The 14,878-nt window shown below is 36.7% G+C and overlaps 1 protein-coding gene across 1 annotated transcript in view; it reads right to left on the reverse strand.

Moving 5' to 3' along the window:
* TDRD9 (tudor domain containing 9) overlaps positions 1-14,878 on the reverse strand; it is a 58,898-nt gene that overhangs the window by 2,913 nt on the left and 41,107 nt on the right. Inside the window, 13 exon segments of the mRNA XM_040600327.1 lie at positions 2,073-2,182; positions 3,259-3,397; positions 4,097-4,193; positions 4,352-4,461; positions 4,843-4,913; positions 5,928-6,089; positions 6,526-6,786; positions 8,685-8,798; positions 10,546-10,661; positions 10,664-10,757; positions 12,156-12,267; positions 13,514-13,687; positions 14,462-14,562. Of these exon segments, the coding sequence (XP_040456261.1) occupies positions 2,073-2,182; positions 3,259-3,397; positions 4,097-4,193; positions 4,352-4,461; positions 4,843-4,913; positions 5,928-6,089; positions 6,526-6,786; positions 8,685-8,798; positions 10,546-10,661; positions 10,664-10,757; positions 12,156-12,267; positions 13,514-13,687; positions 14,462-14,562 (1,661 nt within the window).

The raw sequence follows: 14,878 nt of genomic DNA on the forward strand, positions 1-14,878 counted from the left end.
TAGAAAAAGTAGCCACAGGATTACTGGAACAGAATCAGTGAAAGTACAAAGATTCAAAGACAGAAAATGCTACCACAGAAAGGTATAAAACCCTAAAGGAAAAAAAGCCCAGAAGGTTGAGAATGACTTGAGTCAGGCAGTCAGCACTGACTGAACTGGGGAACACGCCACTGCTGAGGACCTGCACAGGCTGCTCCTTCCCTTCCCGACTGGCTGTAAACGTCTGAACAATCAACCTACAATAGGTGCCCAAACCAGTAGCAAGCATCCACATGTCTAAAGAAGGAGCAGTGACATTTTTGTGCCTTCAATCTAGCATGTAAGCGTTGATGTCCAAGCACAAGCTCCTACTATTGTCACAGTCACCTTCCGAGAGGTTGTTTCTTTCTGCCTATCCACTTTTCTCGAGTTCTCCATACACTTGTTTCCACATGAATCACGCAAGCAAACTTAATTCAGCTTTGAAGTCTAAACATGGTAATACATGGCAGTGTCCAAAGGCAATGCAGACACCAACTGGCCTGAGGTACTTGGACACAAACAGGAAATTAAATATTGCATCAGCGGTACACTCAGCAGCTGGCATTTTACCAGGAGTTTTGCAGACATTAGTGGCGAACAGTTTACCAGCAGCCTACACTGGTGCCCCTTAAGCTGACAGCACAAGCAGCGTGCATCTCTGCATCTGTGATGCATCTGCGTCACAGCCTTTACGAAACTGTACCACCACTTTCTGGAGGCACCCATAAGCCACTACAAGAGCTGGCTTGAAGCTGCCATGACTCAGAGAGAAAAGCAGCTGACCCACTGGCAGCACACACAGTGTAACACCCCCCAAAATAATCATCTTGTTCCCTTGTCATATCCAACATGTCTGCTGGTCAGCTAACATATGGCTCCACATCTTCTAGCACTTCTTTACGCTCTTTTAATTTCACTTCCAGTGCCTCAAAGGTAAGGCTGACTCCCCCTACACTTGTTAATTCACTAGAAAATGCACCACAGTACTTTCTTATAAGTTTTGGAAATAAGAAATATGGGTACTTGCTTTCAACTAAAGACCATGTAAGCTTTTTCACAGATGGAAAGAAAAAAAAAAAAAAGTCAACTGAGTGAGTACATTCAAAACCAAGAAAAACCTGAAAACTCAGCATAAACAGCTACTCTGACAATCATTTTGATAACCTAGGGTAAGGGCAGCTAAGCTTAAAAGCTTCTGATCTTTATCAACATGAGGAGCTGCCCCACTCTGGCATACAGTTACTTTAGAAAAGCTCTGCTGGCAAAAAAAGGCCATATTTCAGAGAGGAGGCCAATCCTAGAGGGCATAACATAACTTAATTCATAGCTGAGCCACAGCTTATTTAGATCTGTTCGGCACACAGCCAGGTAAGGATGAAAAGAGTCTACCGACGATACAGACAGCACTGAAATGCACACTATGTTTACAAACAAGCATGCTCAGCAGCAGCAGACATTAGAAGGAGCTGTTCAATGAAGTATCCCTGTAACTAGCTCCCCCAAACACTTCATCAGGACTATCTGCACTGACTCACTCGTCTTTTCAGAACCACTGCTTCAGTTACAAGAGGCCTGCTGGAAAAAGAGGCTGGTGGCCCTACTCCAATTCATTAGTTAACCTGGAAGTTCCAGCAATTAACTGGGCCAACACCTATGCTACACAGGTCTGTTGAGGAAGGAAAGGCAGCAGACAATTCAAATTTCATGTACAGGGTGAAAGAACTGTAAATCCTTCCGCACTCTTATGCCATGGGACTTTATTAGCTTTGTCCTGGGTGAATGAAGCAAAGATACACCTCAGAACCTGCAGAACAGGTTTTACAGTCTAAGTTATATGACTCTTAAGTGACCAGGCTTCCCTGAAGAACCAGTGCTTCCACATGAAGTCTAAAGTTGAGTATACCGCTTTACAAATAAACAAAGTAAATGAAATGCATCATTAAATGTGAACATGTATTTCTTTCCCAAAGCTTAATCTGAGCTATGCTTCAAGCAATCATTTGTTTTTGCTGAGACTGAAACAGAAGATTTTATTTCTACAAAATTATTACCATAGAAGTTTCTGACGAACGTTTTCCTGCAGCTGTGTCATCCTCTCTTGTCCAGAAGGCACTGCACATTCAGAAAGCACCTGATTAATGGCTGTCCTCAGGACGTTTATCTGCAAAAATACCAGTAACTAAATATAATGCACTCTATACCAGCACTATTTTGAGTTGGTTGTTGCACTGAACTTCAACTGGAATGTTATTAACATAAGCAAAAACATCTGAAGCTTTAGAAACACTTCTTGCTCCAGATGCATCTCTGCTGGTCAAAGACATTAACATTCAGCCACTTGATATCACAGTCTTCAAAGGTTACTCAGATAGGCCATAAAACATACAGGCTACCACTTGCCTGGATATTTTGAACACAGAATTCCTTCTGTAAAAGTTTTAAGGATTTTTCTCTATCTGTCCATAATTTTCACACGCACAACAGCTTGGAGTTACCATTCTGGCTAAGGTGTCGTGAATTTAGACATCACCCACACAAGTCACTGCTTTCAGAAAACAACAGCTCACAGATATGAGCATCAGCATGTTCGCTGTGTCCTTAAAATGCATCTAGAAACCACTGGTCATCACCTAACATACCTGCTCTGTACACAGAAACTAATCAGGGCATGTGAGGTCCTTCACTGTCTAAAACACATCTCAATGTCAAGCACAGGTCAAATACAGTTTACTGTCCTGCGTAACAGAGCACATTCTTTCCTCACACATACTTCCTTCTGACAGATCTCTGTCTGCAAGCTGCAAAAAGGCTTTAATGAGGAATAAGGGGTTTTTATTGTTTGTTTGGTTGATCTGCTTCTAAGGAAGCAGCTTGATACAGATGACTTATCAGACCTGTAAAATCAAAATGAAGACTGCAAACCAGTAACGTTAGGCTGATCAGTAAAACCTGCAATAACTAAGAACATAAACAAGTACTGACATCCTATTAGTGCAAAATCGAAGCTTTTGTTTTGAAAAATGTACAATGTATTGTGCTATAGCCTTGTATTTTGTTCAAAGTGTATGGAGGGGGTAACTTTTTTTCTGATAAGATTCCAAGGTTATAAACAGACAGTACACTTAAAAAATCCAAACCCAAAACAAGTTTTCCTATTAACTCTAATAGTTAACAAGCTCTGATACAACAAATTTTACTTCATTCCTACTATAGCAAAAATTCTTAGGTATGTTTTACCTCCAAGATGTCTTCCACTCCAAAATGCACATCAAATGTCAGCTCCATGTCATTTTCTGGTAGCAGTGGAACCCCACAAGTCTGACTCCCGCCCAAACCACACAGAACACCAGTAAAGCGCTTTCCACTTTTATCAACCCTATACAAAAAAGAAAGAAAACAGTCTTACCTAGAGATGATGAAACTAAACTTATATGAAGACAGACCTAAATGAACTTGTCTAAGCCATGCCAAGCAAGATGGAGATGTTTTAAAGAAGCTAAAACAACTGAGAGGTATTCACACCTAGTCATACTGTTTTGTTGTTGGAGTTTTTTTAATATAGTGATTAAACAAAACTAAAATTCCGGTTATGAAAACATATACTTGTAAAACTTGAAAAAAATCATACATATGCAAAATAAAAGTTTAATTAAAGAAAGCAAACTTCACTATGCTGAAATTACAGTCTACATACACAAGAATTTTTTTTCAAAAAACAGCAATGCAACTGCCAGAACTTGTGGTTTTACAAAAATCACACAAGTTCCTTTCCTCATGTAGGTTTAAAACTTGCGTAGTTCTACAGTTCACCTGCCTAGGCTTCCAGCATGACTATCAGGACCTGTATTGCCTTATTGTGAGTCTAGAGGCTGCAGCACCCATTCTTAACTACAGAAAGGAAGTTATCTTAGCTACATACTATGCTAAAACTGATAAAAGATAGAAGAATTACATGAACAGGAAGAGAATACACTGAATGCTGAAAGCAGAGCAAAAAACCCTCACCAGTTAGTGAGGGTCCTAAAAAAAAAAAAAAAAAAGAAAAAAACCACCACTTCTAAAAATGCATGAATACCTGAGTTCTATAGCAGGAGCAAACAGCATACTGAGAAGTGCAAGCAGGCCAGGAATAGGAGGCATCAAAGATGCTTCCCCTAACAACACGGCAGATCCTGTCACAAAAAATCCCCAAAATGCTTAGGAGTATTAATGAAAACGAAACCTCAAAAAGATGTAACTTAGAACTACAGTGACATATTTACTCATAGAACTATTCATAGAAAAACCACAAGTCTAGACAAAATGTCTAAACATTTCTGTTAAGCATTACCAGTCTCATTTGTTAATAAAGAAGCAGCAACCAACAACTGCTGAAAGCAATCTTGTGGAGCATCATGGATGACAACAGAATTTATGCTGTTCTTTTGTATGAAACCACTTCTAAGGAGAAAGCAAAAGAATTATTTTCAACATTAAAAACCAAAAAAACCATACAAACATGCAAGAAAATATTTCAAATTCACAATGCAACCACAGTGGATAGCAGTTATTGGGTGAAGATTACCTCAACACCATTTAGCAGATGTATATGATGGTTAATAAAATCTCTCTGTAAGACATTACCTTTAATAAAACTATTCTTAAAATTTTTCATAGCAATAGCGCGCATATTAATGCAATTCAGGCCTGACTATTTCAGTCTTTTCTATGAATAAAATCTCTGCAAAAATCTGCAAGAATAACTAGGATCATTTTTGCCTATTTATTAAAAATAACAGCTGAGAACATGCCTATAGTTCACAGTAAAAAGTCTTTTTATACCTGGGCTGGGATATTCTAGTCATACCATAGCATTCTACCTCATAAGGACTGAGTGGACCAAAAAGTGTTACCTTCAAAAAGAGAATGAACAAATGATATTCTAGTTAGCCAGCACCTTGGACCTCTCCAAATCAAAGTCCTTTAAAAATGAAAACCAAAACCGCATGTATTGAGCAACACTGAATTGATAAATTGGTATCAGCATTTTTCCTCCCATTTTATGCAAGCTTTGTTTGTTGAGACACCTAAAAAAAATAATGTATTTTCACAGGTGCTTGAGATTCATGACTCTTCTCTGGCATAAAACCCACAAGTTCAGACCTAACAAAATCAGGTCATTTTTGTTTACATGAGCAGATCTTTAGGTGTTGAAAATATCTCATTTTATAAAAGCCAACAGTTAAACAGGATTACTCCTGAGCATGAATAGGTGCTTGAAAGGTTGAAACTGTGAGGTCTGAAATGGGAAAAGAATTATAATGTAGATGAGGCTTTACTTGTAATCAGAATGCAGAACAGGACACACATTTTCACATTTTATATTCCAGCTTTGTAGTGACTAGGTATCCAAAAATACGTAAGTAAGAATAAATTCTGAGTTTGGAATTGGGAGTGGAAGAAACATCCACTGTTTCATTATCATCAGTATCTGCTTAGGAATATCACTAGCTGAGGAAGAATGGAACACTGTGTATAGTAATAACCATGTTTAAATTTTCTGAGAAATTGATAGGGTTGTAATCTTACTTTTTACCTTAGCTTATATAATGAAGGCTATCATGTGTGGAAACATTATGTTTAGTTTTATCTTTATTCTGCAGTGTTTCAAAGTACTGCCTTAGAATGTATTAAGAGTAATTGGTTCACTCAGCTCTTAGGATGTACTTCAAAACTGTTAAAAGCTGCAACAGACTAGTCCACGATGCTGGTCCCATTATGGTTTTCTACCAACAGAAAGTATAATGTACTACAAAAGGCATCAAATATGGTTTGGTTATTAAAGGTCCTTTCAGTCTTTATCTCCATTCAAACAGTGTGAGAAGTGGGGTCAATTAATGACATACCAGAAAGAACACTCAAGTTACCTTGTGGGTTGGTGCATTAGATTTACTGTCGGAAAAGCAGTTTAACCACCTTTCAGTTTGACGCTTTTCTTCCTTTCTTGAAGATACAAGCATTTTCTTTTCTTTCTTTGCTTGGTCCAAAAATAATTCCTTGAGCAATTCAAGGATAATAATAATGGAAGACTGTTAAAACCGTGAAAAAGCTCTGATTTAAAAACATTTTACAAAAAAGGTCCTATACAAAGAACATGGATACTCGCATATAAATACAAACCCTAATGTTCTTCTCTTTCAGATATGTGAAACATAAAAAGGGAAGACAGTTAAAACTATGAAGCAGTTACACTTTTTCCAAGTTTCAAAAAACAGTGGCACAGTTCAATTGATGCAATTATCTTCTGAGAAAAAAAGGTGTCTCAAACCAGCAACATTTTTGGCCAACAGCTCATTATGAATTACGCACACACACACAAATAAACTGTCTCATTCAAGTATTAATCTTGTTTAATCCCATGGCACTAGTCAAGACTTCAGCTCAACTTCTCAGAACTTCAGACAGCCTGAGCTGAAATAAATTAGTATAAGCAAAGCAGAAGCAGCTTACTGAATACATACATACCTGTGATTCATCTGATTCTTCTGCTAGCTCAGCATAACATTCTTCAATAAGTATATCTTGGATATTCAAAAGCTTTTCACTCCTTGAAAGATGGAAAACATCCACATGCAGAACACCATGCACAACTGAATTCACCTTCATTAGATTATTAGAGCCATGTACTAGTGAGGCAAATCTCTCGTTAGCAGCAGAAGTCCAGCACTGCCCATGCACAAGAGATTCTGCAGATGGATGCATCTTGCACATCTTGAATTCTAAAGCCTAAAGCAAAACCATGGAAGCCTCAGTAGAGAATCAGCCCAAAAATCTATAATTTTTTTCCAGAATGTTTGAATTAATAGCTATAAGTGACTTCATAATAATTGCTGTGGCTTATGTTAATTCCTAGGACTGCTTTAAAGCTACTGACATAATTTCTATTCTGTCACTGCCAATGCAACTGCACATTACATCTATCACTTCAATAATGTATACAGTTGCTAATGAATCAGAGCAAACAGAGCATAAATAAAAGATAATTTGGTAGTAGTTCACCATCCACATTAGAATCTTAGGGGTGTAGAAGTGTCTTCTCTGACAAAGGCTTCACAATCCACAGTTCTTTTCTACTAAGGTAACAGAAAACTTGGCAAGACCACTGCAGCTATTCTGTTCCTGGCAGGCAAGAGTAATTAAGCTCTTATTTAACCCCTTTCCACAATCACTATCTGTAATTCTGTCTTCGAATGATTCTATCCAGTCATTAAAACTTGTAATTAAAAGATCAGGCCTAAAGCAGAAAGAGATCCCTTTAATACAAGCGAAGAAAACAGAAAAAAGGAAGCTTCTTGCCAAAAGTAATTCTACTTATTTTTTTAATCAATTAAGAAAGAAAACCAAACAAAATTAGCCCTGTCAAGATTTAATACTAAAAAGAGATAAAGAAAATAAAAAATATTATTTTGCTTCCTTTTTCATTCTCATCATTAAACACTTCAGATAAAGTTAGTATGATACACCTGTTCCAAATAGCTTAAAAATATCTGAATGAGGACTGAAAAGCTGCATTTCACTTGAAGTCTAGTTATTTTATTCGTAAAAATAGCTCAAGAGAATTATTTATCTAAAAAATTAGCTATAAAGTCCTTCATATTTGTGTTTCAGATCACTATTTAATTACCAAGGCAGTTCTGTCTAAAAAGATCCAAGTAAAGCCTACAGTTTAAAGAATAGCAAAGCAGCACAAAGGAAAGACAACCTCTAGCTTTGCAAAATTTAACCAGGTATCCCAAGTGCATTTGTCCTGTAACTAAGTGTAGCAGAGCAGGAGCCTTGATGGTGCAAAAATACTCTGCACAGTAACTGCACGCAAGATACTTGCCACTGTAAACTTGTGCCATGCAGACAAGAAGAGACACTACGCTGCCACTTGCCCATAGTAGAAGCAGCTAGGTTTAAGCAGAAGATGATAGATTAAACTAGTCATTGATGGTTTCTTTTCTCTAGGCTGTACAGACCTCTGCCATTTGCTCAGAGGTTCTTGAGGCTAAAGCAAAGCTGATCTACTGCTCAGCCTGTTACTCCTGAGCCTTGCATATAAGCAGGCAATAGTAGAGGAACCAGAACAACATTCTCCTAGTAGGAAGATCTACTTCTCATAGAACTGATGGACAGCAAAGGAACCAATAACCAAAAGCAACAAGCAGCAGAAGGCAGTTAGAGCAATTTCCTCTCTCCTTCCACTGTTCCTGTAATTACAGGTGGGAAACAGACCACACAATGTTGCCCCTGCAGACACAGGACTCGTTCAAACATTCAGCTAAAAAAAACCCCCAAAGCGAATACTCGGTTTTTTTTACATCTCGTCAGGCGGCAAGTTCAGACTTTTTGGGTTTTTTCCCCCTCTAACACATGCCCCCAAAACCAAAAGGCTGGATAATATTTCTCTACAACCAAACACATTAAATGCAATTCAGTTACACACAAGAACTACTGCTCTGTGCATACACATCTGTGGAAAACATTTATCTACCTATTAATGATTTGTAGGTACTCCCACTAGCAAAACACATGTTATTTCTTTATTATTCTCAAAAGCATTACGATTTGGTGTGCACTTCTGTTTGCCTGACCAGACATGAAGATATCTATCAAGCAGCAGCAAGTAGGATCACCCCTACCTGGAAGGGATGCTCTCGAAGACATTGTGGAATGTTTTTTAATGTCTTCAAAGGCACTTTTGATCTATTGCCATAATCCACAAAAAAAAACCCTGGAAAAAGAATCATGAGAATCTGCAGAGATTCCACAACATTAAAAGTGCTACTTATAACAGCAAGGAAAGGGTCAACCCAAGTTTAAGATTGTCTTGTACTGTAATTATTATCAAATGAAATGCAAGTAAATTCAGAGTCTGAAAAACATGCAAATGAAGTCATATCAAAAATAGTAGGTAAAATTTTATCATGTCTATTATTTGATCCTTTGGCTTAAACATCCACTGGTAATGCCAATGATCTGCTAAATCTAGAAAAGGCTTATTTCTCTGAAAGGCTCTCATTCTCTCCCTGCAATTTAATCTGTACAACCTTACTTCTTAAACAGTGAGTGATACTACCTAATAACTACTTTAAGATAAGCAAATACTAACGTGGATCCAGTAATTTATAAATGCAAAAGAGAGATGAGACTAGCACTGTTATTCACTATTTTCCATGACTTTGAACAGATGACAATGTTCAGTATTAACTCTCTAGGGGTGACACCCAGCTATGTTAAGGAATCAAGAAATTCAAAGGAGGAATGGGCTGTGCAAAGGGCAATCTTACAAAAGTAATAATAATAAAAAAAATCTGTCCTGAACTGCTCAAAAGAAAAGTACTGGCCTGAGAAATGAATACTAATCTTTATCTATGGTGCTAATTTCCATAACTAAATCTCAGCACAAAAAGCCAAAGTATTCTGATGAATTTGCTGATGATATAGAACTCTGCAACATAATGATACAAAAACCAAAAAACCCAAACAAACAAACAAAAAAAGTCACACTGAATGGACCTGAGAACTCAACCAGAATAGGCAAAACCAGATGGGATGAAGTAAAAGATCTCATCCTTTGGAATTTTTAACAATTTCTGCTATAAATACAATTATTTATAAATTCTAATGATTTGGAAATTACCAAGGAGACAATACTGACTGCAAGATGACAAGAGGTGGCCCCATGAAAAAAAACCAACAACCTATGAGAAGGAAAACGTGGCATCTGCCATATGAAATATTTTTGAATGCAGATAAGAAACACTGTGTTGGAAGAGGAATACTAGCATCACTGCAGAAGCAAAAGCAGAACTAAGTACAGGAGCATGTGTAATTCTGCTTCAGAAAACTGAGGTCAAAACAAAATTGGAGTGAGATGGAGATCAGGTGAGCAGAGAGTCAATGCCGTATGTGAGATGAGAAAGACTGCAGCTTGCTTCCATCAGCAAAACTAAGTCCAGTAAGAAAAAAAAAAGAGGGGAAAACTACAGGGGAAGGGAAAAGAGGAAGAAAAGTAGAAATACTGGCAGAAGAACAAGCTCAGATGAACTGGCCACAAATGACTTAAAACTACCGATACAACAGGGGCAAGAAACTTACTTTTCAGACGGATCTCAATGTATCTATGAAGAATTGATGTGGCTGCTGCCAGCAATGCAGCACTGGACTGATCTAGGCATTCCTTACTGTGCTCTCCAAGTTACTGGAGATTTTAGTCTTTATTTTGTTTTGCTCTGCTTCAGCACACAAAATACTTTACTGTATCAACAACAGCCTCTCAATTTAATACTAAAATATTCCTGTGTTCTGGAAAAAAATAATTCATCTGTTCTAGCAGCATGCTATTAAGGTTTTATTTTAGTTCTAGTTCTACAGATTTCTTTGCTGGAATATTTATAATTTGAACGAACACAGTGCTTTGTAAAAAATAAAAGCATAGCTTGAAGACTGTTAACCCAATTACATCCTACCAATTCAGTATGACATAATCTATTACTGTACCTCAGCAAAATCTTCACAAACATGCAGAATACTAGCTCTATAGTATACTCCATTTTCCACATCAGGGAATGGTGCCAGACAAATCAATCCCGGATGTGGATACACTGGCAAATCATCAGGTTCTGGCAGTTCATTTCCGTAGTTAGAGCCTGGAGTACAGTCCTGTTTTTTTCATCTGTCCTGTAACCCCAGAAGTGTCCAGCTTCTACTACCTGAAAGTATAAAAATTAGACAATATTGGATTTCATATTGTTTTATTCTTCTACATCAAATACAAAACACATCTAAGCAAAACACATGAAAGCACTTCTACTCCTGACACACAGAGAAATGTTCTCATCCTGCAGTACTGCAGTGAGACATTTCTCTCATAATTAGACATTATTTAAAAATGTTTATTTGCTGTGCAACTGCAATACAATTTTCATCTGAATAGATACTGATGTAAGCATTACTAAATCAGAAAGTTAAGACACTGCTTCCATTTTTCTAAACCAAATTAATATGCACAAAGGTATACAGTTACTAGACAGATACATACAGATATGGTGCACTTTTCTTGTTAGTGAAAGAATAGCAGTTAGCTATGTTTCTCAGCAAGTCAGCACTGTTACTGTTATAATTACCCATCCTTTAGGAAACTGAGAAGAACACACCACTATTTAAATCAAATTGAACAAAGTAAGCAATCTTTTCAAATGGCTTACTAAACTCATGTAACATTTCTGATCTTGTATCTAATGCTCATGATAAAAAAAATATCTTTATTTACAATACATACGATCATTAAATCTGGTGTATTAAATAGAAGAAGCATAGATAGCTATGTGATTGGAATACATCTGATCAAATCCATGAACATTTTTGATCCAAGAGGCTTAGCTGAATAAAATGAAGAAAATATTCTTTTCTGCACTTGCAAAACATGTCACTACTATCAAGAGTTGTTTTAATGCTTCAGCCTATAATTTCCACTACCAGTGGTTTGGATTTTAAAATTTATTTTTATTTCAGCAGCATACATATTGCTTACTATTATTCAATTTGTTGAGAAGATAACGGTTAACACAAGATATAAATATTCTCAGCTTCAGAAATGAGAAGTCTTATATATATGTACATAATTTTTTCCTAATGCACTCTCTCTTATGCATGCAATATTTTCCCTGAATGAACATACAGTATTGTTAATTCCTCTCATTTATCACCTCTAGTTTCTGAAGAAATTGCCACTTAATAACCGCCAGGTAAACGGCCCAAATACCTACTGATTCTCGTTTCTACAGTGTACACAAATATACTACCTCTCCCTTTAATCCTCTTTACATTCATGCCTATTTCCAGCTAACACTTATTGCCAACAAATCCCACAATTTTTTAATGTGCAAACGGATTTCAATGTTTGCAATTTATTTGCAACATGCAAGTACTGTTTAACAACTACTAAAAGTAAAACCCAGAATATTCTCCATACCTCTTACAGATACCCCTGTGCTAAAAACATTATTAGCACCCACTCTTTTAATTTAAGCTTGTCAGATACTCATTTCTGCAAAGTTATCTAGGTACTGATTATTAGATATGACAATTCAGGTACAGAACATTCTTACCTCTGTTACCTTGACGCACAGATAACTACCTGGGATCACCTCTGGCTGCTGCAAAGCATCAAATGGAATCTCCACAGGCCCCACTGTCTGCTTCTGACAGTCCACATACACTCTAAAAAGTGTACTGAATGAAGATGCCAAATACTTCACTCACAATCAAAAACTCAAGAGTTCGTTTTTGGTTTTTTTTTTTTTTTTTTTTTTTCCTTTCATTTGCTTCCCAAGGTGTCCCTAGGGCATGTTTATGTACCTAACGATTTTTATTTAGAAATACATTAATTCAATTAGAACATAAAATAACCAAGCAGAACCAGAATACTATGGAGAAACAAACTGTTTGAATTCCACTATGACCAAACACAGAAAGGTACATACCAAGACACAACTTTGCCATCAATTTAATAGAAATCCAAAGAATTAAGGTTAAATAGTGAGACTCTTTGCTATGGCATGCCTTCTAATCTTATTTTTAAAAAATATATTAGGTACACTACAGCACAAAAATAAATTCAGCATATTTTTAAAATAAATACAATATTCTATTTAAGTGATAAAAGTTAAAAACTTTAAATTAAGTCTCAGCCTAGGAGACTTCTTTGAGTCCTTCAGGATTTTTCACGAAGATTAAATGCTGTTTTGGCACAGTGAAACTGCTAAATTTTTTTTATTAAGAGTTAAATACAATTCACTGGAAGTATTCACCTGCACATTAAGCTTTCCAGTTGATTCCTGTCTTCCTATTTTAGAATTCTTATTTTAAAATATTAAAATGCCTGCAGGTCAATCAGAAGGCAGGTGGATTACTATTTTAGCAAGTCATTTGCATGACCTGAAGCTGAGAATCAGACAGCATATAGTAACATGTGCCAGATTATTCTAGCAAAAGCAGCTGCAGACCAACTACACTGCATTCTTCATCAGTATTTTCTATTATGCCTCCCCACCTATGCTGTTACATTTCCCCCCAGTTTCTGTTATACTCCTCCTCCCTCCCTTTCTTTTATGTCCCCAAACACCACTCCTTATTTATTTTGGTTCTAGCAATCTCAACATTGTCTCTAGCATGACCAGAAATTACCGTGTACATCCCTGTTTCCACATGCCAAAGCCAAATAAACTAGAATCTTAAAAAAAGACAGTATATATTGAGTTCTCTCAATAAAATATCTCTAACTATAACAAAATATTTAAGACAAACGTGTTACTTTAGTCCTGCAAAAAAATTCTGATCATTTAAAGTTTATACATCTGTTCTTTGAATGTAACATGGTCTTCCTTGGTGACACTTCCAAGGAAATTCCCCTAATCCAGCAAACCCCATTTCACTGCGAAGAAATGCATTTTCCATATGCAACTACCTTGGAGATCCCACATTTGCAGCTGTCATGTCTTGCAACTGCCTGTTGATATCATCTGGATAACGAACATTGAGCTCATGAGGAATTTTCAGCTGTGACATCTTGACTGACAGGTACGCTTCAGGAAGAACCTTGAAGCCCTCCACTGGGTTACGGGAAAACTCCACAAAAGCCCTGTTCAAACGCCCCCCCACCAAATAAAATTGCAACAAATACTTGATGAGGAATCAAAACCCAACCAAAAAAAAAAAAAAAAACAAAAACTACAAAAGCCATCATTTCTTCTCCCTAGCTTTACCTTGACAGTCCAACAAAGAGTGAAAAGTAGGTTCCTCACAGGCTTTGCCCTACTGTTCTTATGCACTTTAAAACTTTAATTATCACGATGGTTTTAAGAAACTTTCTAACATTCTCACAAGAACATACCAAATTGACCGAGCACATTTAATACAAATAGAAGGGATGTGAAAATATATGTGAATAAGAAAAGAATTAAAGACCGCAAAAGGCATAAGAAGGGCTACATGAGTTCAACTTTGGGCAGCTGTACTCCAAAGTTAATGAGACAATTAGCTAGAGCAGCCAGTCACATGCATTTTGTGCAAAGCCATCTGATGGTACAGAAGAGCTAAATTCAGTATACAAGATAAAAATAAATACCGACAGATCAGCTGCAGTTAAGGTTCACAGTCAGACAGGACAGACAAAACTGAAGGCAGTATCCACCTCAGCTAGCTGATCTAATGTTATTCCAGACAATGCATACCAAACTTCAAAACCACCTTTCTTACTCTAGCCAATACATTAAGAATACATTACTGATTCCAAAGAGGTGAGAAGAAATAAATTCATTTTGTCAGTGCACCACTGACAAACATAGAAATTAATTACTAGATTCATAACTGAGAACACGAGAAAGGCAGGATACTTTAACTATTTTATACTTACCTTGATCCATCACAGGTAACAGATTTTACCTGCCCACATTGTCTAATCAGTGACTGCAGCTGTTTGTGGTATAGATATCCATAGGGAGGAATATCTTCCACCTGTTAAGAAATACAAGTTAAATTTGGATACATTCAATTATTTTAATGCATTAAGTTCACCTTAAATAGTTAGCTTCCTCTTTCACTTGAGCTGCAATACTGATACACAATCTAAACCCCAAATTCTTAAATTAAAAAAAAATCTCAAAAGACAATAAAATCAGTTTTGCTGCTAATGCTGACCTACACCCTCAAACCAGTAGATAAATGTTTTTAACTATAAAGGAAGCAGCTTCACCTGTAATTATATATATTTCTTTATAATTTTTCCTAAAACCTGTGTAGTAGCCCTCTTTTTGCTTTTAAGAGAAAAGCA

The sequence above is a fragment of the Falco naumanni genome, chromosome 7 (assembly GCF_017639655.2).
Source record: "Falco naumanni isolate bFalNau1 chromosome 7, bFalNau1.pat, whole genome shotgun sequence".
Lineage (NCBI taxonomy): Eukaryota > Metazoa > Chordata > Aves > Falconiformes > Falconidae > Falco > Falco naumanni.